Source organism: Schistocerca americana, chromosome 3 (assembly GCF_021461395.2).
Source record: "Schistocerca americana isolate TAMUIC-IGC-003095 chromosome 3, iqSchAmer2.1, whole genome shotgun sequence".
NCBI lineage: Eukaryota > Metazoa > Arthropoda > Insecta > Orthoptera > Acrididae > Schistocerca > Schistocerca americana.
This window is the reverse complement of record NC_060121.1, coordinates 553,892,218-553,917,122: the sequence shown is the minus strand read 5'-3', so window position 1 is coordinate 553,917,122 and position 24,905 is coordinate 553,892,218. Positions and strand designations below refer to the sequence as shown.

Below are 24,905 nucleotides of genomic sequence, written 5' to 3'. Positions count from 1 at the left end.
ATGATTTTAATCACTAAACGCCAGATATTATACTGCGTACTTCCTCGACGTTTCGTCCGAGGTTGATGTTTTGAGATGTCTTTCACGTGTGTCAGTACCAAGAGAAGCACGAACAAGTTTCACAAGAGTCTCCCCGTTTCGTGAACAGTTGAAAAAGTAAGTCTGGTTGCAACCATATATCTAATTTGGATGAATTTCCGTTGGTGATAAGTGGTGCAGAGCAAAGGAACTTATTTTATCCATACCTGGATGGAAGCGAAGTCGCGGTTGTAATTTCTAGAATGTTAAGAGGATATTTTGGCTCAGCTACATTTAAATTCTTAACCACTTTAACCTGCTCACATTAAAACTGATGCGTATCGAAAGAGCAAGTTTATGACTTCGGACATATATCGTTACAAGAATACGAATGTGCCGACTTATTGTGATTCTTGTGATTACGTGTGTCTGAAGATGAAATCCTGCTATTCCGAAAAGTGTCATTTTTAATGTGAACATATTTGCAAATTAGGAATGAAAGAAACCTTCTCCGTAGAAGAGATGCTTCCACCCAACACCAAGGTCTACGAAAACACAGACCAAATAGTCTGAGAAAACACAGCTCTATTTGGAACGACTTCCGCTCAACCGACGCCATAATGACAGAAGAGTGGAAACAGGCAAACTGTAAACTCCGACACGTGGTAATACGATATGCGATATGGATTCCACCATAAGTTCTGCCGAAACAAGGGACTCCACTAGTCGAATGAAGACTGGTGTGTGCACTGTGGCCGGCCGGTTTGGCCGTGCGGTGCTACGCGCTTCAGTTTGGAACCGCGTGACCGCTACGGTCGCAGGTTCGAATCCTGCCTCGGGCATGGACGTGTGTGATGTCCTTAGGTTAGTTAGGTTTAAGTAATTCTAAGTTCTAGGGGACTGATGACCTCAGAAGTTGTCCCATAGTGCTCAGAGCCATTTGAACCATTTTTTTTGTGCACTGTGCAATGAACACGGGAAAAGATTATAAAAAAACTGCAGACAATGAATAGTGTCAGTAATAAAACTTGGACTAGACCCGCCAGGTTAGTAGAGAGCGCTAATGCGCTGCTTCTTGGACTCGGGCAGGCGCGCTGGCCTCGAATCGAATCCGCCCGGCGCACCGACGAGGGCCGGTGTGCCGACCAGCCCGGAAGTGGTTTTTAGGCGGTTTTCCACATCCCACTAGGTGAATACCGAGCAGGTACCTACGTCCCTCCTCAGTTACACGACTCGCAGACATTTGAAAACGTTCGCACTCTTTCATGGCTTACACTAGACGCAGACAGCTGGGGTAAACCAATTTCGTCCCCGGGGGGTACGGGGTGGCGGCAGGAAGGGCATCCGGCCAACCTCTGACACTAACATCGCCAAACCCGTAGTAACAAGGCCGACCCCGCGTTGAAGTGGGCCAAAGGCCCACGAAAATGTTGAAGTAATGTAACTCGGCTTTATATTCGTATTGGTTAAATGTGTGTTAAATGGCTCTGAGCACTATGGGACTTAACAGCTATGGTCATCAGTCCCCTAGAACTTAGAACTACTTAAACCTAACTAACCTAAGGACAGCACACAACACCCAGCCATCACGAGGCAGAGAAAATCCCTGACCCCGCCGGGAATCGAACCCGGGAACCCGGGCGTGGGAAGCGAGAACGCTACCGCACGACCACGAGATGCGGGCTATTCGTATTGGTACCCGTATTTGCACACTGTGCGCATTTTCATCAATAATAATTTTAATGTGGCTGAACCATAAATTTTCTTAAAGAAGTTATGACTACACGATATAACAGCTTATCGATGTGAACTTCAAAAAGCCCTACTAACGAAGCCATTCAGCAGAGCAGTTTAGCATTCGATTAACGAGATTGCGCAACATGTCCCAACACAAAAATAACAAAATATGAATGTCAGAGTCGTCTCCGCCGCAGGACGAGCAATTTTCACGTCGCCCTCGTAGGTAACGCGGGAGCGACGCAATCCCTCCAGTTGCCGCTATTCAGAGTCGGCTGATACGAGCGTCATTAACGAGTCGGTGGGAAAGGGAGCCCATTGTGGCTCGAGGGGCAGCCGGGCAGCTGGCACTGTGTGAACCACAGGGCGCTGGGGATCTGCACGCGGGGATGCCGTCGCTGTCGCTGGCCGGAGGGACAGCCGGCCACAGTGGGACAGGCCGGCCGCGGCTGCCCGGGGCTCCACTCCATTAACTGGCGCATGCCGTAATGAGACTCAACGAGCAGGGGTGTTCGCCAGCGCAGCGTCTTCCCGATAATGCGCTATCTCGCTCTGCCTCAAAGCGGAAATGCCTAGCTCTCCCATCTGCTCCTCTTATCTTCCCGGCCAACTGGATCCACTCCAGCGATCTTGAAAACACGAGGCGTTTACGACACAGAGGGGCTGCTTCTTCGCGCCTTCTCTCGCCTGCTACGCAAGTCCCGTCGCTGTTCCATCAGGCGACTTTTGGCACTCCCTACTGGGCTCTCCGACGAGGCCCCCACCGTTCGAAGCAGTAGAAAGTAGGCAGTACAGCGCATAAATTTATTCCGTTATTCTGTGTAAGCAAAGTCGACCTGATGGAAGTGAGGGAAACGCATGTTTCTCTGCCGACCAACTCGCCGTGTGCTTTACAAACTGGGATTATGATGTGTTAGTTGCTAGACATCGAGCATATGCGGGCAAGAGAACACTCTTTTCACTAAATACTATTGAGAAAATATGCAGCTGACTGCAGGACAGTTCTATGATCACGAACGTATATTTCGTGTAAGGACCGCGAAGACAAGATAAGAGAAACTGGCGTTCGTAAGGAAGCACATAGATGGTCGTTTTCCCCTCGCATCGTCTGCGAGTGGAATAGGAAAAGAAATGGCTAATAATGGTACACGTATCCTCCGCCATATACAATACGGTGGCTTGCGGAGTGTGTACGTGGAGGTAGATGTATTAAGTCAAAAGGTACAGAGAGATGTCATCAACCCGACAGTGACGTCCTCCTGCTCTCCCCCGAACTGGCTTACCCAGCCAGTTAGAGGGAGACCTAGAGTATAACACTGACTGCGAATCTCGGTGCAGCCTGACGTTTCCCACATTAACTAATCCTTGCAAGAAGTGAAGTAAGTGATAAGCGACGGAAAAAAATTCTTGGACTGAGTGCCGAGCGAAGTACGAACCACTGGATTTGTAAATTTGTAAAATTAGTACTGAGCCACTTGCTCAACGGAGCGGCTTGAGGCTTTCGATCGTGTACCCTTAAGCGTTACTATAAATCTGCGCATGCGAGAACGAGCCTACGTTTGTTTTCGTAGTTACATGTAAGTCACTATTTCCTCCAGAATTTTATTCGAGCATATCGGTGCCGTATTTTGTTTCTGTTGCTTAGTTTGTTACGCTTTTCATCGTTGGGTCATGGACCAATAAAAAATGGATAGCGTTAGTGTTGCAAGAAATCGAACGTGAACTGGGCGTTGTTGCGTATATATATATATAGTCATGCTAATCTTAATAAACGAAACAGGCTAAACAGCGACGATAATTAAACAAAAATTGGGTGTTATCAGCAGGGCGTGGGTTGTAGGGGGCCCAAATTAGATCTCTTTCAGCGTCAGTAGCCCTTGCGATATTTGGCTCTATACGAAGATCCACAGAACAGGTACAAATATTCTTCGGTAGACTGGTTCCGTTCTATATTACGCAATGCGGGGTAGCAGCGCAATCGAGGGCGCCTAGCCACGGTTCGCGCGGCTCCTCCTGTCGGAGGTTCGAGTCCTCCCTCGGGCATGGGTGTGTGTGTTGTCCTTAGCGTAAGTTAGTTTAAGATTAAGTAGTGTGAAAACATAGGGACCGATGACCTCAGCAGTTTGGTCCCATAGGAACTTACCACAAATTTCTAAATTTCATCGTCATGATCCAATAGTGATACGACTGTGACGTACTGGCTTTTATAAGTGGTATGGAGTCTTCTGCCGCATCAAACAGCATTGATAATGGTAATATGATGTTTCCAAAACCGGCCTACGGATAAAGTTCAAGGGAAAAAATGTACCAGTTCGCCCTGGTTGTCCCACAAAATGGGTTATACACTTGTGGACCCTATCCAAACACCCACCACGTGGAAATGCATTCAAAAATCGATATGCTTGAACTGTGCGGGGGCGAAGGCGACTAGTGCACGCGTGTGCAAAATGTTAACACGCTTACTTGTCAGTATGGATGTGTGTGGCCTCGTCGAACAAAGCACCCACTACTTTCATCCCTCCAGATTGGCCGTCAGCGCGAAATGCGCTGTTGACCGAACAGCGGCTCCACGCGTGCAGTCGTGGGGACGCGACGCGGCGAGACGCACTGGACTCGGCTCACCACGCCACTGACTCACCGCCGCCTATTAATAGACAGGGACGCCAGTTCGCTCACAACGCGACCGCCGCAACCGTCTACGATGACGGTGACGAAATTCCGGCCGAGCTCGGCGCGGCCGCGTCTGCGCTTCCCGCGGACCACTCAAGTTCGGAGGCGGGAGGTCAACTGCTTTTATGGAGGAAGTAAGAATTAACGCCGCGCCCCCGACGCTTAGACACAAAGAAGACAGCCACTGGCGAGGCCGCCGGCCGGCCACTGCGTGAAAGACAATCCGCCGGTGTTATCGAGTGACCCTCGCGACGAGGGCGGCCATGTAAGTAAGTAAGTAAATAAATAAATAAATAAATAGGTAAAAAAAGCGAGCAGGGCAGCAGCGCCACAATGCTAGGCCGTCACCGCGGACGGAGGCGAGGCTGCGCCGGTGGACACCGGCTGACCTCCGAGATTATGCATCGCCCTCATTGTATGCATATGGAACGTCGGAAGGAGCACCCCGCGCTCCAAGATATACGGCCGTGTAATGACGCCGCATATGGGAGTCATGGAATAACTTTGTATCGATAAACAGTGTGTCCGCTGGGAAGCAATTTCGCCCTATGCTGAAAATCCGGTTGTGTTTTCTACCTATTCGGAGCGGCACCAATAAAGCTATTATTACTGCCTCAAAAAAATGACGCAATTAGTTTTATTGTCTGGTCGCAGGCACGTGTCTGCATTTCCAATACGTGGGCTACTTTACCGTCGCACGTCGCTAGAGGAACCAAAATAAAAAATCGCGCAGCCGGTTATTCTTCGATCACGTGTTTGACGTTTCAGCGTGGCGAGTGACAACGCCCAGCAACCAGGCAATTTCAGTTCTTTCTCGATCACCAGCTCATCGCTCTGTTGGCTTTCTGGTTAAGTACAAGCTGAACCTTGTCAAGTGTGCGTCGACATCGTCTCCCCCCGTTATTGCAGTCACAAAACTATTTTTTTCTAGTTATAATGAATTGGAGATCAGTGCCTAGGCGATCAACAACAAAAAAAGTTTCATTGAGTTGTTTCCAGATATGACGTGATAAGTTTGAAGCAGTGTACCGCGCGGGAAAGTTTTTAAGAAGAGATTTTTCGCATGCTTAGGGGTAATATAGAGAAGTGAATTTCAGATTTTTTAAGTGATTTTTTGTAAGAGAGAGAGACTTTTTCGCTGCAGAGGACAGAGCAAAGTGACGACAGCCCACCAACAGTACCTGTCACAACGTTGGACCATACACATCACATTCCAATCAGATCGGTACTGATTTAATCGTTTTTTAATTAAAATTGTTTTCAAAAAGGAGACCTATGATACGAGAAAGGAGGAGGAGATCAGTGTTTAAAGTCCTGGTCATAAGAGACGGAGCGCAAGCTCGGATTAGGGAAGGAAAGCGGCCGTGTCCTTTCAAAGGAACCACTCGGGCACTTGCCTGAAGCGATTTAAAAGAAATCACGGAAAGCCTAAATCAGGACGGCCGGACGCAGGTTTGAACGTTGTCCTCCCGAATGCGAGTACAGTCCGCTAACAACTGCGCTACCCGGCTTGAAACAAGAAAAATAGTTTTGGGTGCTACTTAGCGCTTACACTTAGAAAGACAACGAGACTGAAAAAGCGCTATGAGTTGCCGTCTCTCTCTCTCTCTCGCTCTCTCTCTCTCTCTCTCTAATACTCAGGCAACTCAATTTCTTTGCCAATAACATTGACAACGAATTTTTCATCCGTCATTTATAAAATTTATTATCACTGCTAGTTCCTTAATTCTGTTGCCACATTTCGAGTTTGTGTATGAAGGGAAGACCCTCGTAACGTCACTTTCGCCGTCCAGGTGCCAGACTGTACAGACAGCACTCACAACACGCATTTCTTGCCAGTCGCCGATTCGGGGTTCAGTTCTGGATGAGGAATCACAGTTTCCAAGCAACCCCCTCCCTGAAATATAATTACCCCCACATTTAACGTGTCACAGACGCCTAGAATTTTTATAATACCAGCAACAAAACAGAATTTGAAGCAAGACACTATTCTACCGAACTGTAATTTAAAATACTTTATTTCACACTACTAGTTCCGGGCATAGCCCATTCTCTCAAGTGCATCTCTTGCAACAAATGTGGGTATATTGTACTCGCCTCGTTATTGCAGCGCTCGTGTGTGGTCTGGCACTGTCATACTGTTGAAAAGTGTGCTCCATGAGAGGACGAGCTCTTCGAATTCGAAACTCGATTACAGCACGCTGTTTCCCCACCGCACCCAGAAACTTAAGTTCCACGCTGCAATTCGGAACCCTCGAACGGCAGGTGTGTACAAATATGCGGACGCGAAGAATAAAGATGTAGAATGTTAAGAACTTTTTGCTTTATTTAAAAAGCTTTACGAGTTTGCACAGAAAAATTTCGGAGGCGTTACTTTTCAGCCGGGCCAAGTACAGCCCGGTGGGATAATACCTTTTTTTAAACTTATCGAGGCTGTGTGCCCACCCAGAAGAAAATGAAAAAATAAAAATGTTTCCATGTAATGTAATAGTTTGTTTACATCAGTGGTTAAGTACATTGTGTCGCATTGGGGGGGGGGGGGGGGGGGGGGCAGAGAGACTCAAATTAATGGATGCTCGATATGACGTAAAGAGCAACGCCACGGGACACTCATCTTCAAATACAGAAAGTTCTAAAATTCTGGGAATAGGTAGTGTTCCTGAAACTTCCTGGCTGATCAAAACTGAATCAAACCAGGGACCTTTCCCTTTCGCGGGCAATTGCTGAACCCAGCGACCTATCCAAGCAAGACGGACACCCCCACCCCCTCGATCCTTGTCACTTTATCGATTCCAAAATCGAACCAGTTATTTCCTGGTCGACAGTCACCGCAATTCGCGTGGACTACATTTACAGCAAGGAGGAGTGTAATGAAACTGGACGGCGAGAGAGCGAAGGTAGACAGGGAGAGTGCGCAGGTAAACAGAAGGGCGGCGGTGCGCAGTGCGTAGCTACGCAGCCGGCGTGTGAAAGCGCGGCGGGCGACGCGCAGGCTCGCGGCGGGCAGCGGAAGCACGCATTATGCGCAGAACGCAGCCGGGTGTCAGCTGCTCCTTTGTTCGCCGCCATTGTCCCCGTGTAGCAGCAGCGGCGCTGCTTCCGGCCTGGCCGCTACACTCGGCCGACTTCCGGAAGGCAGCAGTCTTCCACTGGCCGCTGACCCTCACTTACGTCTTCCGCTGGCCTTCTAAATAGCCTCCTGCACCGTCTCGGGAGGAAACTTCTCAATGGAAAAGTTGCCGCCGGTTTCTTAGCTCGTGGAATGCGGTGCGATTCAAGGTGGGGGGCACGCACGGCGGCGGCGACGGTGCCCGAGAACGGCTGGAGGAAGGAAGCGGCTATCTGTCCCGGCGCCACGGGGCTCTATCGCAGCCATTCATTCGCTGCAATCGCAGCCCGGTCGGCTGGGTCGCCGGTCGTAGATAGGCGTCACCGCCCGTCGAGGAAGGCTCCCCACAAGTAACTCAGCTCCGAAGAAGGCGTCTCCAACAGAGACGACGTCCTTTCATATCGATTCCGAAAACATCGATGGTGCTAAACTCAACTTGTTTCTTTTCCGTATGACATCCCGAAACTTGGGACCGAGGCAGCCAGGTGGGTTCAATATTTCTTGACTCCTGGAAACCATTTGACACCACCACACCAAAGTTTATCTACAAAATTACGACCGAGCGAGGTGACGCAGTGGTTAGCATACTGGACTCGTATTGCGGAAGGACGACGGTCCCAACCCGCTTCTCGCCACCCTGATTTAGGTTTTACGTGATTTCCCTAAGTCGCTTCAGGCAAGTGCCAGGATGGTTCCTCTGCAAGGGCGCGGCCGACTTCCTTCCATAATGCGATGGGACCGATGACCCATGCTATTATCACGCCTTCGGTCCCTTAAAAAAGGTCCTTGGAGTGTCGACCTTAAAAAAGGTCCTTGGAGTGTCGACGACTCCTGACAAACTAGGACATGCAGCAGGCAGCTATGGAATTCTTCACGCATAAGGGCACGGTGCTTTACCAAACGGTTACCCTCGACCTGGTGTGTCAGTGGAATGATTGCTTCAATGCTCACGGCGATTATGCCCCACTCGGATAGCGATTCTACACTGTATGACCGAACGGAAACTTTTTCTGTGCCCCCCTACGTAATGAAGACCAGTGTGAAAGTAACTGCTCAAACATTCAGTCGGTTCTTTAAGAGGTTTCAGAGTGGTGCAAAGTAAGGTCATTTGCTTTAAATGTTCAAGACAAAGACAGAAAAACATAGTATTCCGTCACTACACTGCTAATGAGTCAGAACTGTGATCAATGAACTCATACAATTAGCTGGGTCTAACAATCTGTGCGGATGTAATATGCAATGACTTCATAGGCCTAGTCACGGATAAGGCAGATAGCAAACTTAGGCTGATTGATAGGATACTGGAAGACAGCAGTTAGTCTACAAAAGAGGCCACAAACCACTTGTGCTTCCCATCTTAAAATACTGCCCAAGTGTGTGGAGTTCGTATCAAGTAGATCTAGAAGGGGATACTGAACGTATAGAAATAAGAGCGGCACGAATGTCTCCAGATTTGTTTGACACGCGAGAGAACGTCACGGAAACGGCCGCTTTGTCACGTATTACTTTTTGAAGGATATCTCCACGACGTATAATGCGCCGTATGTAACCTGCACACCCTAACTACAGAGGTTTTGCAGAGATGGTGGAATATTCAGATAGCTTTCCCTTTTACGCTGAAACAAAATTATTCTTAAAGTCAAAGAGAAGAACATTTGTAGCAAATGCCATTCGAGGAAGACTGAGAATAATACTTTTTTCATTTTCTTGATCTCGCAACAGCTCCACGCTGAACAGCCAGTTAGGGACAGCAGAAAATACTGAAGAAGATTCCAACAGAGGGGTCGAAATGTCGAGTGTTATAGAAGTTTGAAGAGGAATAGGACGCAGCCTAATAACTAAGAAGATTTCATATCAGATGACGGTACTGCTCTATGGCGAGGTGCCGACATTCGGCACTGGTGCGATATCTGTCTACAGGCGATAACTACGTAAGTAAGTTAGAGTTCTGGAATCAGTCTAGGGTTCAGCTGGATAGTGTTTATAAAGCGGGACCGGGGACTGGCTGGCACATGACCGATCGCTGGATTCCGCTGGAGCCCACGCCTTACTTCTCCCCCCAATTCAGAAACGGCGGGCGTGCGTCGAGAGGCCAATTCATCGGCTTTTCTGTTACAAAGTGGTCTCGGTCGCACAAGTGCTGGAGAGAGCCCTATTCAGAAGTGTCCCCGCGGACAACAATAGACCCGAGAGAGTGGCGCGCGCAGCAGGCAGGGAGGCAGTACTCACCAGCAGCTGGTCGTGCGTGATGCTGTTGTCGGTGTACTGGACGAGCATGTCTGCGCTGAGCAGCGTGTTCTGCGACTGGCGCAGCTTGGAGGCGAGCAGAAGGCAGGCGGTGCCGAGCAGCTGCAGGCACGTCTTGGGCACGCTGCACACGCTGAGGAAGCGGTCCAGGTAGTTGGTCGCCAGCAGGAACACCTCCTCCTGTTGCGTCTGCTCCACGCACACCTGCAACGCGGCGGACACGTCTCTGTAGCGCACATAACTCTCTATACGACACAGAACGATCTCTCAATACGAAACATTGCCTTCTTGGCACATACTGTACTTAGGGCCAGACTCTTCAGGTGCTACATGTTAAAATCGAGCCGCATAAGGTATAACGCGTCTGATAAATAGTTACCGGAGGCAGCTTTGCGAACTTATCACACGAGATGTGCGGGATAGGAGAGGGGGGGAAGACGCGTATAGATGCCGGTAAGTAAGCCTGACGTCTCCATCGACACTAAGAGACGTTTAAAAAGGGAGGGCAAGCAAATATAGAAAGGAAGAGGAGCTAGAAACGTGACCATGACCTTTGCAAAGGCATCATCCCGGAATTTTGACTTAACCGATTTAGGGAAGCCACAGAAGTTTCGAAACTGGGTGCCCGGACGAAAATTTGAACCGTTGCCCTCCTGAATGCGAGACCTTCGGTAACTTTAATATGTAGTATCCCTACGAGTATGTACTACGGGCCGCGCGGGGTAGCCGAGCGGTCAGGGGCGCCTTGCCACGGTTCGCACCACTCCCCCCGTCGGAGGTTCGAGTCCTCCCTCAGGCATGAGCGTGTGTGTTGTCCTTAGTGTAAGTTACATTAAGTAATGTGTAAGCTTAGGGACCGATGACCTCAGCTGTTTGGTCCCATAAGACCTTACCACAAATTTCCAATTTGTACTACAGGGTAGGTCCTATATACACAATTAGATGCTTAACTCTTGAAGAATAATTTAGCAATGTAGAACAGACAAGAATGTAAGAAAAACGTAATAGCAAGGACTGTATAAAGTGAGGTTTATATATATAGAGTGTCTCTTCTAAGAGTCGTATGTTCTCTGGTGTTTCATCATGTATTTGCAATTACGTTTTTGCATTGTGTCGTCTTTCATGCGACGCTACTGTCGACTGACAGCGTCGGTTTGTTTCCCGTTACAAACAAAATCATTTTTAAAGTGGTATTCTGTGTGCCCATTCGATAGGGCGGTCTCAACCTGATCTAGTCCGACATTCGTTTTATCGATATGTATTACTAGGGACGGTCAAACACGAAGAATAACCCACCCCCAACAGCAACAGAATTGCCCCGTGGTGACGGCTGCCGCCAACCATCCAGCGCTTCTGTCGCTTTTCGATTGCGGTTAATTCCGCCTGTTTTACTGTCTCTGTTAATACATATGAGTAAAACGAATATCGGAATAGATTAATCTGGAAGGGTTCTATCGAATGCACACGTAAAATTCCGATTATAAAATAATTTTGTTCGTGATGGGAAACAAACCTGCGCTTTTTGTTGTCACAGGGCGTCGCATGAAAGACGTGAAGAGCAGTAACTGTCTACCCGCAGTCGGGCCAATAGCCTGGTCAGGGCCTACGTCACAGGCTTGGCAGGTAGATGCAGCTTTTCTTCGCCGCGGCACTAGGTGTACCTGGGGGCGTCCACTATTAGTACATTTGAAATATCGTACTCCGGAAGAAAGTTAAAGATCATTCAATTTGATGGAGTAAGGGACGGAGACGTGCGAATAAATAAATAAATAAATCATAATGAATTCAAGAGACATAATGGATGAGTATATATGTGAGATGTTGCTGAAAACTGTAGTTGAAGACATGGCGCAAAGAAAGAATCACAAGACACGCCTAGATACGTCAGGCAGATCGTTGATGTAGGAAACGCAGTTATGCCGAAATGAAGAAGGTTGCTGGCAAACGACATGGATGGGCCAATGGCGACAGCGAATACAAGAATAATATCTGTACACTTACATATCAATGTCGTCAACGAATCATACCATCTACACTAGCTCTTGTTTTCAAGTGAACAAAGAGCTGAGCACCGGCTGCTCAGCAGTAACGATACGATACTGGTTTGAAGACTTCTCAACAAACGGTAGTCGGTATACTGTTTTCAGTGGCGAATTGTACGTAGTGAAACTGGCACCCGTCATTACTGAACGAAATATCTCTATGTACAGTATAAAAATGACGTAAAAATTGGTCGGTAGCTTTCTGAGGCTCTAAGGTGAAAACGGTAGTTGCATCAAGAACAAAACTAGCAACATGTGGCGTGACCGAAAGACAGACTGCTCTTGGTGAAACACCTCGCAGTTATCCTTTAACGTAGCTAAATGGAACATTATGTTCACGAATGGGCGAAAATGTGTCATTACGTCATCAATGGAACGGGTCAAGACCGCCAAATATTTACCAGTATCCCGTTCGATCAACGACAACATAAACCACGAACGATACCTACACTTAAATTCAAACAGTTAATATTTCCTAACGAGTCATGACAAATAAATTCTCCCACATCCATGTCGGGTAGCATCATGATGGACAAGTGAGAGAAATTCGAAATTTTAGAGTGTTTCCTACGCACCGCCGTTTGTTGACCTTTGGCTTGAGATAGACGTTAGAAGAGCACGTCACTACGTATAATATTGCATCCACGCGGCTTGTAAGTGTAATGAGAACTTTTCAATTTTGTTAACATAATTTCTGCGCTGGCTGCAGAACGAAAATAGCGTAACATTCACGGAATAACCTATGTTCTGATATTTCGGACATGATGGTGCAGCACATCAAATGTCGCGAAGAAGCAAAGTAAGAACGCCTAGTAAAAGGAGATGTGACGGGAATTGCTCTTTTCCCCTGAATGTAGTCAGACGAGATTCCATGTCCACTTTATTGAGGCGTCGACGTAAACATAAGACGCGTCGCTACCGAGCAAATGCCTAGAGGCCATAAACAGGTGCCTCTTACCTGCTACCATGTCCACGACGCAGCACAACTAAGAACGCCATACCTCTTAGCTATAAGTATGTAAAATTGACCATCTTCGTTATCTCGGATGCTACTAGGAGGGTTTTAAATGTTACCGTACTGAGTTAGAAATATTAGTCATTGGTCCCACAAATGCAACAGGAACTAGCATCAGCGTTATTTCACCTAATTACACAATTCGCCTCAAGACGGAAAAGGTGCAGCAGGCTTTCTTGCTGATGCGTCAGATTAATGTATTAATACAAATGAAAGACGAAACCATACGTCAATTGTTGATTTGAAGTACCAGTCTAGACATCATTTTTGTCATCAACAGTGCGCTGATTTTTCGTGACTAGCACACTGATGGACAAAACGATTTTGGAAATCTGTCTTAAATTCTTCTTAGCAACACTGTGCAATGTGGTCCAGAATCTGCAGACGTCGAAGTTTAGCTTTCTAGATTAGAGTGTGGAACAATGTTGACACGTTAATGCGTTAGTCTACCTCGTCATTTCATGCTGGGAATTCCGAGCAAAGGTGCAATAGCAACTTACATTAAAGGAATCAAATGAGGACTGTAATTAGCACAATAATGTGCCACGCTTGTACGAACTAAATATGAAGTATGGGCAGCTGTAAGCAATGCAAACTGGAAAAAAAGGAACTATGGACGGGGCACGGTGAGACTATGATATCTATATTGATAGAGCCGTGCCTGGTCAAGCAAAGCGTTGGCAGTTTATCGATCAGAAGCTTCTTTCACAAGACTGATATCCTAACATGCGCTAGTGCAGCGGGGTGAAAGACTCCATAAGCATGTTGCTACTGGGGTGGCAAATATCGTGCATTACAATACAGTTTAGAAAGAGAGCATTCATAAAGCTGCCTGTGCTTTACTTACGCTATATTATTATAAATTTTTTTTAAGAAAGTGCGGTTTTCTGTCTCCTTGTCACTGCGACCTGTTGTGACCTATGTTCACTCATAATTTTTAAACAAGATTCCAAACGTACAACGATGCCAAATTTGCAGTCCACAGCTATCATTTATTGCGCCAACAACGGCAGTAAGAAGCTTTCGCTCGAGAACGTTTTGTCAGCATGAGGGACACAAAATGACGGCGCCAGCAACAAAGAACGTAAAAAAATCGGTTTATGTATTTAGGCACCATAGGCGTTTCTAGTCTCAGCTTATCATTTGGCAACTATTCAGTGTCTGTTCCTATATGACAGCAGTATGCTTACAGACTTCCTTTCGTAGCGTCATCGTGTGAAGCGCTGCACGGGTTGCTGAGCTTTCATTCCCGGCACGTATTGAATATTTATTTCCTATTGGATGAAATTACATAGGTCTGCAATATATACTGCGTAGTACTCGAAAAGCGCAGTGACTTATTAAACACAACGCGTAATTTTTGCGCGTGTTGTGCTCTTGAACGTCTGTGCAATAATTTAATTAAATTTATATACTCTGTGTTGGAAATGGGTAGATCGAGCAACTAATGAGGAGGTACTGACCCGAATCGGGGAAGAAAAGAAATTTATATCCAAGATTTGATTAAAAGAAGGGATCAATTGACACGAAACATCCGGAGGCAATAAGGGTCGTCGATTTGGTAATGAAGTGTGGGGAAGGGAGATGGTAAAAATGTAGAGGGAGACCAAGCTTTGAATACAACAAATGGTTGTAGGCTGCAGCTGTTATTCAGAGATGAAGAGGCTTGCACGGGATAGATTAGCGTGGGGAGCTGCATCGAAGCAGTCTTCGGACTGAAGATCACAACAACAGTCTGACAAAAAAGCAGACAGTAGTTAAAAGATAGACAAGTCTTTGTAAAACTAAATTCTTTATCCTGTGATGGAATGTTCCGCGTCGTTTCGAATCGGATTAAAGTAGCCAATCAAGCGGCGGCGATTTGTGCTCTCCACTGCACAGAACGCCGCCAAAGAGTGTTTAGGTGCTCTTCGACGTAGTGAGAGGAACAATAGTCGCCTCTGCTTTAAATACGAATTCGGGTTGAATTTTATATACATTCCGACCGGTCTAGACAAAGCGTGAAAGTCAGTGGTCCCAGAAGGAAAAATAAATAATAACTTCGTTCCTCGTAGAGCCTGAAAGGCCAGTTAAACGGCTTTACGACGTGAATATGGAAATACGCCCGTTGTTTGTGCTCCAGAGATTGTTTTTTATACCCTGCCGGCGGAGTTTGTCCTTTCAAATAACCCAATACCCGGGAGAGCGCATGTATATGAAGCAGTCCAGACGGTACGTCACTATAGGCGCCCGCCCGGAGCTGCACATAAAGGTCGGGTAACCCGCCGAGCTCGTTACGCCCGCCTCATCAGCGGCAAACTGGGATTCGTGGCGCGGGACGGCGGAAGTGACAGACGAGAGAGACCGCAGTGACGTACTGCACTGTCGCCAACCAGATCCAGGCGAAGCGACGGCCACATCTGATAGGCAAAACACGACAGCCGAGAGCTGCGTGTTTCCTCGCATCGCGGAATGTTTCTTTCAGGCCGTATTCAAGTGGCCTGCTTATTGAAATGTATTCCGGCATAAATTACGTGCAGGTGACACGCCGCAGAATCAGCTGTTGCTATGTAAGCCGCCGATGCCTATGCAGCGCCGCCTAGCGTGGCTGCAGCCACCGTGGCACGGCAGATGGTAGGGGTGGCCTATAGGCGCCATTGCCAGGCACTGCATGCAATCGGCCGCGAACGCGCTTCTACCAGCAGAGGTGAAACATCTTCCGTGTACATTACGGAAAGTGGATAGGTGTTCGAATCGAACAGATGCAACCACCAGTATGTCATATTTCACCTCTCATCTGTGCTACGAAAACTGATCTGTTTACTTTTGCGATTTTAAATACCTTTTATACTTTTTCGTCTTGTATTTTTCTATCGATTAGGCGCTCACTTGACAGATATATAGTTGCTGCCACCTCAGTTTCATTTGTTAACAAAAGAGGACGTAGAAGATGTGAAGGCGATGTAAAAAAAATGAATCATCTGTGATTAAAGTTCAGACTGGAAGGAAGTACGAAGCCATTGTAAACAATTAAGAGATCCTGCTGTATATAGCATTATCAGTAAGTGCGAAGAACCAACTAAAAGCATGAATTACGAAACTGGAAAAGTCATAAGAAAGGTAAATCATTTTCATTAGCAAGCGCCACGGTTACCAAAAGACACGACAAATATTACAAAAAATGACCGAAAATAAGGAGAGCTACTAATGGCTTCTCAACGAAGAACTTGGGTAAGAAAAGGGCGTGGTTAAGAGAAGAAAAAAGGAGAGTAGCATAGTCCCTTGCTGAATGTGCGAAAGTAGCAGAGTTGGGAGCAATATGCTCTGCCACACGCAAGGTCACCCAAGACGGCCGGGCCAAAACGAATTACTAAAGAAAGGCAGGCCGTTGCACTAAAATAAAGCTGATTGGTTCGCCGATGACATTGTAATTCTGCCAGAGACAGCAAAGGACTTGGAAGAGCAGTTGAACGGAATGGACAGTGTCTTGAAAGGAGGGTATAAGATGAACATCAACAAAAGCAAAACGAGGATGTTGAATTAAGTGGGTGATGCTGAGGAAATTAGATTAGGAAATGAGACCCTTAAAGTAGTAAAGGAGTTTTGCTATTTGGGGAGCAAAATAACTGATGATGGTCGAAGTAGAGAAGATATAAAATGTAGACTGGCAATGGCAAGGAAAGCGTTTCTGAAGAAGAAAAACTTGTTAACATCGAGTATAGATTTAAGTGTCAGGAAGTCGTTTCTGAAAGTATTTGTATGGAGTGTAGCCATGTATGGAACTGAAACGTGGACGATAAATAGTTTAGACAAGAAGAGAATAAAAGCTTTCGAAACGTGGTGCTACAGAAGAATGCTGAAGATTAGATGGGTAGATCACATAACTAATGAGGAGGTATTGAATCGAATTGGGGAGAAGAGAAGTTTGTGGCACAACTTGACTAGAAGAAGGGATCGGTTGGTAGGACAAGTTCTGAGACATCGAGGGGTCACCAATTTAGTATTGGAGGGCAGCGTGGAGGGTAAAAATCGTAGAGGGAGACCAAGAGATGAATACACTAAGCAGATTCAGAAGGATGTAGGCTGCAGTAGGTACTGGGAGATGAAGAAGGTTGCACAGGATAGAGTAGCATGAAGAGCTGCACCAAACCAGTCTCAGGACTGAAGACCACAACAACAAACTACAATAAAGTCGCGTGCTTGAAATTAAATAGTAAACACGGATTCTGCCTGAGCTATTGATGTGTCCCATAAAACAAAGGAATACGTCTGTGTTCAAACATTAGCTTCTTAAGGTGTCCAAAATGGGAAAGAATGAAAGGTTTCTCACCGGCCGGAGTAGCCGTGCGGTTCTAGGCGCTACAGTCTGGAACCGCGCGACCGCTACGATGGCAGGTTCGAATCCTGCCTCGGGCATGGATGTGTGTGATGTCTTTAGGTTAGGTTTAAGCAGTTGTAAGTTCTAGAGGACTGATGACCACAGCAGTCAAGTCCCATAGTGCTCAGATCCATTTGAACCATTTTTTTGAAAGGTTTCTCCTGATGCCTTGATATGATGCGCAGAGCAAAGAAAGTGAACAGTGAAATGGAGGGAAAGATGTAATCAGTGTTTCTCTCAATCTGTCTCGTGTGTGGTTGTGCGTGCGTGTGTTTTTTACTATGCTAATAGTATAAGTTGGATTTTCTCTCGGAACGTTTAGTACAATTAAGGGTTTAACGCCCATTCTGAGCATGATCAAATTACAATCGGCAATAAAAATGCCAGCAGAATAATCTAGTCGCGCCTTTCTTTCAAGGGATCATTTGAGATAATGACGTTCAGTACCAGCGGAAGAGCTGCGTCGATCTTGAAGTAACTTTATGGTTTGACGTCCCGTCGACATAATTAGAGACAAGATCGGAAGCTGGAGGTGGCTAAGAATGCATCTCGGAAGCAGATGATCCTTATGTGAAGGAATCATCCCGGTTTTTGTCAGACTTTGTTTGGTAAACCACACAAAACTTGAACCAGAATCAAGCTCGCCCCTCCTAAATACCATCCTAGAGTATTTATTATACACTGCGCCACCTCAGTCGGCAAGACAACTAACCACAAGCTTATCATGATATCACAGCTTTAGTGAAACTGAAAACTCTTTAAGACCATGGAACATGTATCAATAAGCTAACGAAGAAAATAGTGCATCTCGGCGTGGGAAGTGAAATCAGCTCAGTCTTTTTATTAATTTTTCTTTAAATTAAACTGATAAGATTAGGACCTCTAGGATACTGTGTGGCAAGAAGATCGAATGTTTGGCTAATTCAACACCTAATCAAGGATGGAGTGCAGCTGCACCCGTCTCTGCACGACGCGACGGGACCTCCGTCACCTCCTGACAAAGTAGGTGCCTGAGAAATACGTCCATACATTGTGAAGAAGCGCGACATTCGAAATTCAGCTCATTGCGGAACCAGTATTCAGAGCGAAATGCAGTGGCGAAAAAGGAAGAAAAGAGGACAGTTGTTCGCAACTCTTCCCCCGCCAGTTCCCGTGGTGCGTGGCTCCTCTGCAGACACGCTGTCGCCTCGTGATCAACACTCGTATTTCCCCCATCGCCGGACACATTGTTGGCGCCAGGCACGTGTCAACAGAGAAGGCGCGGATCAAGTTCATCTGTTTTAAAATGATGAGCGGATCTGCTGCACCATTGTTTGTCGTCGGGCAACTTACGAAAACACCCTTCTTCCAAAAGAAATGTTTCACATTCTGCTGTTTTCAAAGATCGCGATAAAATTTCAGCTTTCGAATTGCTTGTAATATAGTTATTAAACAAACTACTCTCCTCCAGAAAGATATCATTTGACATGGTGACTAGAACAGGATTATAATGCTATTAAATGAGTACTTTTGTGTATGTCTAAGGTAGAGGACACCAGTATTCAAATACATTACTAACATTTTCAAATATCTTTTACAAAATCTTTTGATGGTATACAGCGGTACTTTTATACATTTTAAGGAAGTCGAAGTATGCCCAAGATCTTTAATAACGGCCTTAGCTAGCAAGATCAAATCAGTTCGATCCAGAAGGCATAGAAGATTAACTCTTGACACTACAATGCTGAAAATCCCTGTTATGTTAGGCAAGTCACATCATGCTGGTTTGCAGAAAGATTCAGACGAACCAAAGCGTTTTACGGGCATTAATAATAGGGCCTTTTTACTGAGAGAGTAATTTGCGGTAATTATAGTACAGTCAAAATGTTTGCTCATTTCGCATAGCAACGAGGTGACTTTCCTTTCATAACCCACGCTGCGAAACCTAAGCGCCTATGAGACAAATTCATCTTTTACGAATTTTTTTAAAGTGACCTATAGTTGAAGAGATGTAACAGAAGTTGTAGTAGAGAGAAATGGTGAATGATTTTCTTTCCAGTAGTTAAAAGTAAAGTAATCTCTCCCTTAATATATGAGCCCTCCTCCAGTATCGGAACTGTAAGAATAGTAGCAGAACCAAGACTACATCTATGCATTTAGTTGCAACTGATAGAAATACTGACGACTACATATGGACCACGAAGAAATCTAGCAGCGAAGGGTTGTTAACTAATCTCTGAAATATAAAGCACTTAAACGTATGTCTCCTGAAAACTTTATGGTGACGAATAATCGTGTGCACCCGAAACTAAGCAGTGAAGAACGAGCGGGATCAGCGAGTATGCAGGACAAAGGACGGCTGACGTTTATTAGCGATAACATTCCATCCTAAGCACAAAACGGCCTTTTCGAATCCGAAATTCCTGTAATACTTTGATTAGCTTGATAATTATTTTTTAGAATTCCGTCGTTTGCTGGGAGATCAATTTTTCGAAGCTAAAAAGCTTACTCTGACCGTTCTCAATTAGGTGGAATATTGTAATAATGAACTGTGATTAATCACCTCATCGCTCTTGCGTGAATGTAAAGGGAAACCAGATATCTGCCAAAAAACGAAATAAGCAACATTTCGCCTCCATTAGTCATCGTGCATATTGACATGTTTCTTACAGTATATCAAACGAACATCAATTTTGTTTATTCCTTCCTCTGAAAATTTCTTGGTGTACTGTTATAGAAATGGTTCAAATGGCTCTGAGCACTATGGGACTTAACATCTATGGTCATCAGTCCCCTAGAACTTAGAACTACTTAAACCTAACTAACCTAAGGACATCACACAACACCCAGCCATCACGAGGCAGAGAAAATCCCTGACCCCGCCGGGAATCGAACCCGGGCGTGGGAAGCGAGAACGCTACCGCACTGTTATAGAAATGGCTTAAGTTACAACAGATACCAATTTCTGCAAAAGACACCACAATTATCACATCTCATAGCTCGCTTGTAGTACACATAGCACAATAAGAATTTCATATCTTCATAATATTATAGTCAGATAACACAGGTATAGTAGAAACAAAGAACTTCACCAGTGTTATTTTCATAGTAATTACGCCTTATGTGTTCTAACAAACTGATGGAATTAGCACATGAACAAAATCTGGCGCCTGTTTTTGTTTAATAGGAAAAAAATATACGTAAAATAAATATAAAACCGAAGTCTTAATTAATACTCTAGTTTCACGCAGCACAGGTAGATGGGTGTCAAAATAATTCGTAAAGTCGAGTGGATTCCTGTTATTGGCAAACAGGAATGGGCTGAAATTAGAATTGGAACGACAATAATGCAATGGGGGCATCGTGGAAGTAACGTATTCCAAGTGTTTTTAGACTAGTATAACTTCACCGCTCATCTGTGTACGATTCAGTTTCGTATGTGATGATTTCGTGCAAGATCAAACCTGCATATTGCAGCAACAGAAAACGACAATGACAAAATGAAGCAACTGTTCTTATGCGCATTTCTACAGCGAGCTTCGGAACCAACATGAATCATACGAAGAGAACTTTAAAAACATATGGACGAGAAATAGAACACCAGCGACAGATCTGGAAATAAATATTGTACAGTTATTTTTCAGTGTAGTGAAGGCTCTACGAAACGTGGGTCAGATACTCGTACAAGGCGCCAGCAGAAATTTATCCGGGGTCGGGCGGGTTGGGAGAGACAAGATTCTAACGTTGCTAATTTTGGTATAAATGAGGTGATCGTTTTCCACGTGTGCCATGGCACAAGAACTAAATTTTATAGGGCGACATAAAATTATTACATTCCAAATAATAAGACGGTTATCCATTCACTTCTAGGAGTGCATGAGAAATTTGCAATGGATAAAAACTGTGTACTCTAGTTTCCAGATTGAGTGGGAGACTCACTTTTTTCTCCTGCAGATGACTATGGTCAGATATCTTCTGGCATTCACTACGCGACTGGGGCTTGCAGATGTCTGGCTGGAGATGTATACAGTCACAAGACTCCTTTAACCATATTCCTAACGTCTCAGAGAGACACTTTGTTCCCTAAGCCTGTCCTGCACTTGCCATATGACATCTAGCACAGCTGAGGTTTCGACAATCTTCAGGGGGTACATAATGGTAGTCGCTTTATTCTCTGTTTCAATAGTACTGAATATGGAGTCGCATTAGTTGAGCGAAATGAAATCGGTATGAGCTCAGCAACAGAAGACACCTACGGACCTGCTTCTTTACTAAAGAGATTCACTCGGGAGTCAAGGGCGGAGAGGTGCCAGACGGCGGCAACTCCTCAGTTAAGAAGTCCCACTCCCCACGGTCCTCGTCGGCGGCAGCCCAGACCTTTTCCCGGTGCCCACAATCCGTTCTTTCATTCGGTATCACCTGTAAACACGACTGGGAATCGAACCGACCGAAGATTTGGTGTGTCGCGAGATAAAACTTCCGGCCGACACACAACAGCGTCTCCCATTCATGGCGCGGGGACAGATGTGCGTGCGTGGGGGCTAATCCGGAGCCGCCCGGCTCTCACATACGCACACACACACGCACACGCATACTCGGCCTCTCAGACGGACGTGCGTCCAGCAGCCCAGTCATAGCCCGCCGCCGGCCGGTGCAGCTGCACTCGGCACCTCGCCCCCAACAGAGAAAAACAGGTGTAACCGTGATCCTTGTCGCGAGACACCAGTCGTGTCTGCAGTAAATTAAGGCTCCGTGCTTACTTATACCACCAAGACAAGAATCCCGTACACATCGCGGTAGATTCGAATACCGTTTAGGCACCGAATATTATTCACTGTCTGCGAGAGAGCATGTAATGCCTTTGAACGGTGACGAAGCGAATCCTTAGCGTTTACATATTTATCCCAGTGTTTTGCAGCAACATCGGTACACCACACATACCTCAAATGTCACCAAGATCGTTGACAACCATTGGCCAAGAAACTGTTCAACTTCACTGTTAACCTGTAACAGGCCTCTTTCTCCGGAGCATTTTTCAAGAATCGGTGCCACGGCGCAGCGAAGTTCTACACAAAGAATCGAAAAAATAGCCGTGTTGCTCGTCAACAGAAGTCGCTATTTGTACGCCCCACTGTTACCCTGATGATCAGAAAAGTCACCATAAATATATTATTTATTACACAACTTGCACGTCTGGAGGATGTATACAGGAACACATGAAAGCTTGTGTGAGAATCCTACGTCTATGTATTTTCAACACTTAACACGTTCGATACTTCATACACGAAGGCGTTCGATTAACGCTACGCTTAATTCAGACCACAAACTTCCAAGTCGCCTTCGTAGGCAACACATTATTCCACCTGTCGTCTATATTGAAATGAACCAACTTTTAATACAAAGACATCAATTATTAACAACCGACACTCATTTGACAACAGTTACATTTGTGGCTAAGCAAGTAATGTGTTTAATTTAAGAAAACGACTATAAGGTGTCAACAGAACGAAGGCGGTTTCCTGCGTGTTCTTACGTAAAATTCTCGTTAGCAACATACTACTTACGAAAGGGTTCTTCAAAATTAAGTGCGAATTTGTAATATCAATGCACCACCGAGAAATCGCGAAGTCGACCTACCGCTTATCACTTAGAAGGAAGACTACCTGGACTTAACGCTCAGGTTGAAAGCATCCGAAAGTAGTAAAAGTCTCATTTACATACCGAAAGTATACTTGGATGTTGTTACTACACATGTAACCACGGAACAGCTGGCAACCATAAATGCCAAATCACCGCCATCGTACCTTATTGCGACAATGACAAGTTTATATGGAATAATTTCTACTGCTGCAGTCACCTTTTACTAATATTTTATTAGTGACTGCAGAAGTATAAACTATTCCACATAACCTTGTAATACAGTCGCAATCTCAAACAACATCCATATAACATGAATAAATTTAAATGTCAAGTGTAGCAACCATACGTACACGTCACTAGTGAGGCGTGAAAATGTTGGTTTCTCACTCATACAGTAGTCTGTCACAATTAGACGTGAGAGATTAGTTTCGTGATGTGGAAATGATTCCAAGAAAATAAGACATCTTCGTCATGGACAATTTTTTTTTTTAAGACTAACGACACTCGCTGTCCAGCAAAGAACATGACTATCAATTCTACATGCAATCTGGAAATATGCCAAAAGTGGCTTCCCTGTTGGCTTCGAAATCATATGACCGATTCGGATGGAATCTACCAGAGACGACGTACTGATGGACGTAGTTTCAGCTAGCGAAGGCAAGATTATCGAGAAGGTACAAGTATTGATGAGCATAGGATTAAGTGCAGTTTATTACACATTTCAGTCCTCAATTCGAAATAATCTCATCTACGAATGTTCTCACACTTACGTCATCATGTACATCGGCAACTATGTAAGTTTCGCCTGCGCCATTAGTAAGAACGATAATGATATCAGCAGTTTGTATGAACGATAATGATATTACATTGTTATGATAAAACTCGCCCATGCACTACTGTTCACTTTAGCACGTATGTACTGCAGATTAGTAAATGATCAAACTGTTGCCTACAGTGAGAACATACAAGACGACAGTACGTTAGACAAGTACCTTGCATGACTAGCTCACTCACCTCGAGCATCCAATCGGCGACGATGTCTCGCATTTCCGACGTAATTTCCTTCTGCACCGTTCTGAAATAAGAAGTAGACGGCGTATATCGCTCTTCCGTCCGTAATAGCCCTTCTAGTACGCGATCGTCCTTAAGAATCACTTGGTCGGCGTAGGCTCTACACTCACGTTCATTCTCCGAACACAATAAATCCATAATGGACTGCTATCACACGCACTTTTCCAAATTCCCAGTGCACTTCAACGAACGAGGAATGAAAGGAGCAATATCCAAGGGGTTCGCCGGTTTGGGATCTATAAAATTAAGGAGACAGATGCGTCCCGTAGACGCAGATTAGACAGTTTTCGAGAGCGGGTCAGCTGCCAAGGAGCGCCCCACAACTGTGCGCTCGAGTCGGCTTACTGCGAACAGCTGACCGTGATCTCGGGAAGTCGTGGTACAGCTCACTGACACTTCCGAACCTGGCGAGCGACCAGGCCAGAATAACCAGCGGGATTCCTCCGCTGGCGGCCAGCGCGCTGGAGGGGGCTTCCTGCTGTCCCCACCACTCCCCACCCTTCCCGGGCGGCCGCACGCCGCTACTACTCGTTCCGCAAACACTTATTTCGAAAATTTTCGAAATTTAGCCTTCACTTACGCACAAATTAAGCCAATATCCTCATTTTAAACCCACTAATATCCATCTGCCAATAAACCGTTCTTTCAGTAAGATCTGACGAGAAATTTGGTGCTTGGAATTTGCCCCCCTCCACTTCCCCCTCCGTGATCCGGACGTCTCTCCCTCCGATGGGGCAACTCGGCTCTCGTGCAGGCTCCTCAGAAGAGTTCCAGCTGCCTCGAGAGCAGCGCGTTTGAGAATGTCCTCAAATTTGCGTTTCTTGGACGAGTACTGATATATCGCCGAGATACCGAAATCAAAAGAAAACCACTTTCTGTGTTTGCTCACTACCCTTTTTATGTCAGAAAATCTAATTTTTATGCTCCTTTGTCTCCCACCTCCTAGAACACGGTCTCCGCGATGTTCCACCGCGGTAGGTGTGCAACAAAGTAAGTAATATTGAAATTGTGCGAGTCCTC

At 45.7% G+C, this 24,905-nt stretch overlaps 1 protein-coding gene across 1 annotated transcript in view; it reads right to left on the bottom strand.

Moving 5' to 3' along the window:
* Positions 1 to 24,295, bottom strand: part of LOC124605720 (G1/S-specific cyclin-D2-like) — a 58,454-nt gene extending 34,159 nt beyond the window's left edge. The window contains exons 1-2 of the mRNA XM_047137595.1: positions 23,829 to 24,295; positions 9,764 to 9,985 (exon numbers count right to left, since the gene is read on the bottom strand). Of these exons, the coding sequence (XP_046993551.1) occupies positions 9,764 to 9,985; positions 23,829 to 24,023 (417 nt within the window). The 5' untranslated portion in view covers positions 24,024 to 24,295. The remainder of the gene's footprint in view (positions 1 to 9,763; positions 9,986 to 23,828) is intronic.
* Positions 24,296 to 24,905: the final 610 nt, after the last annotated feature.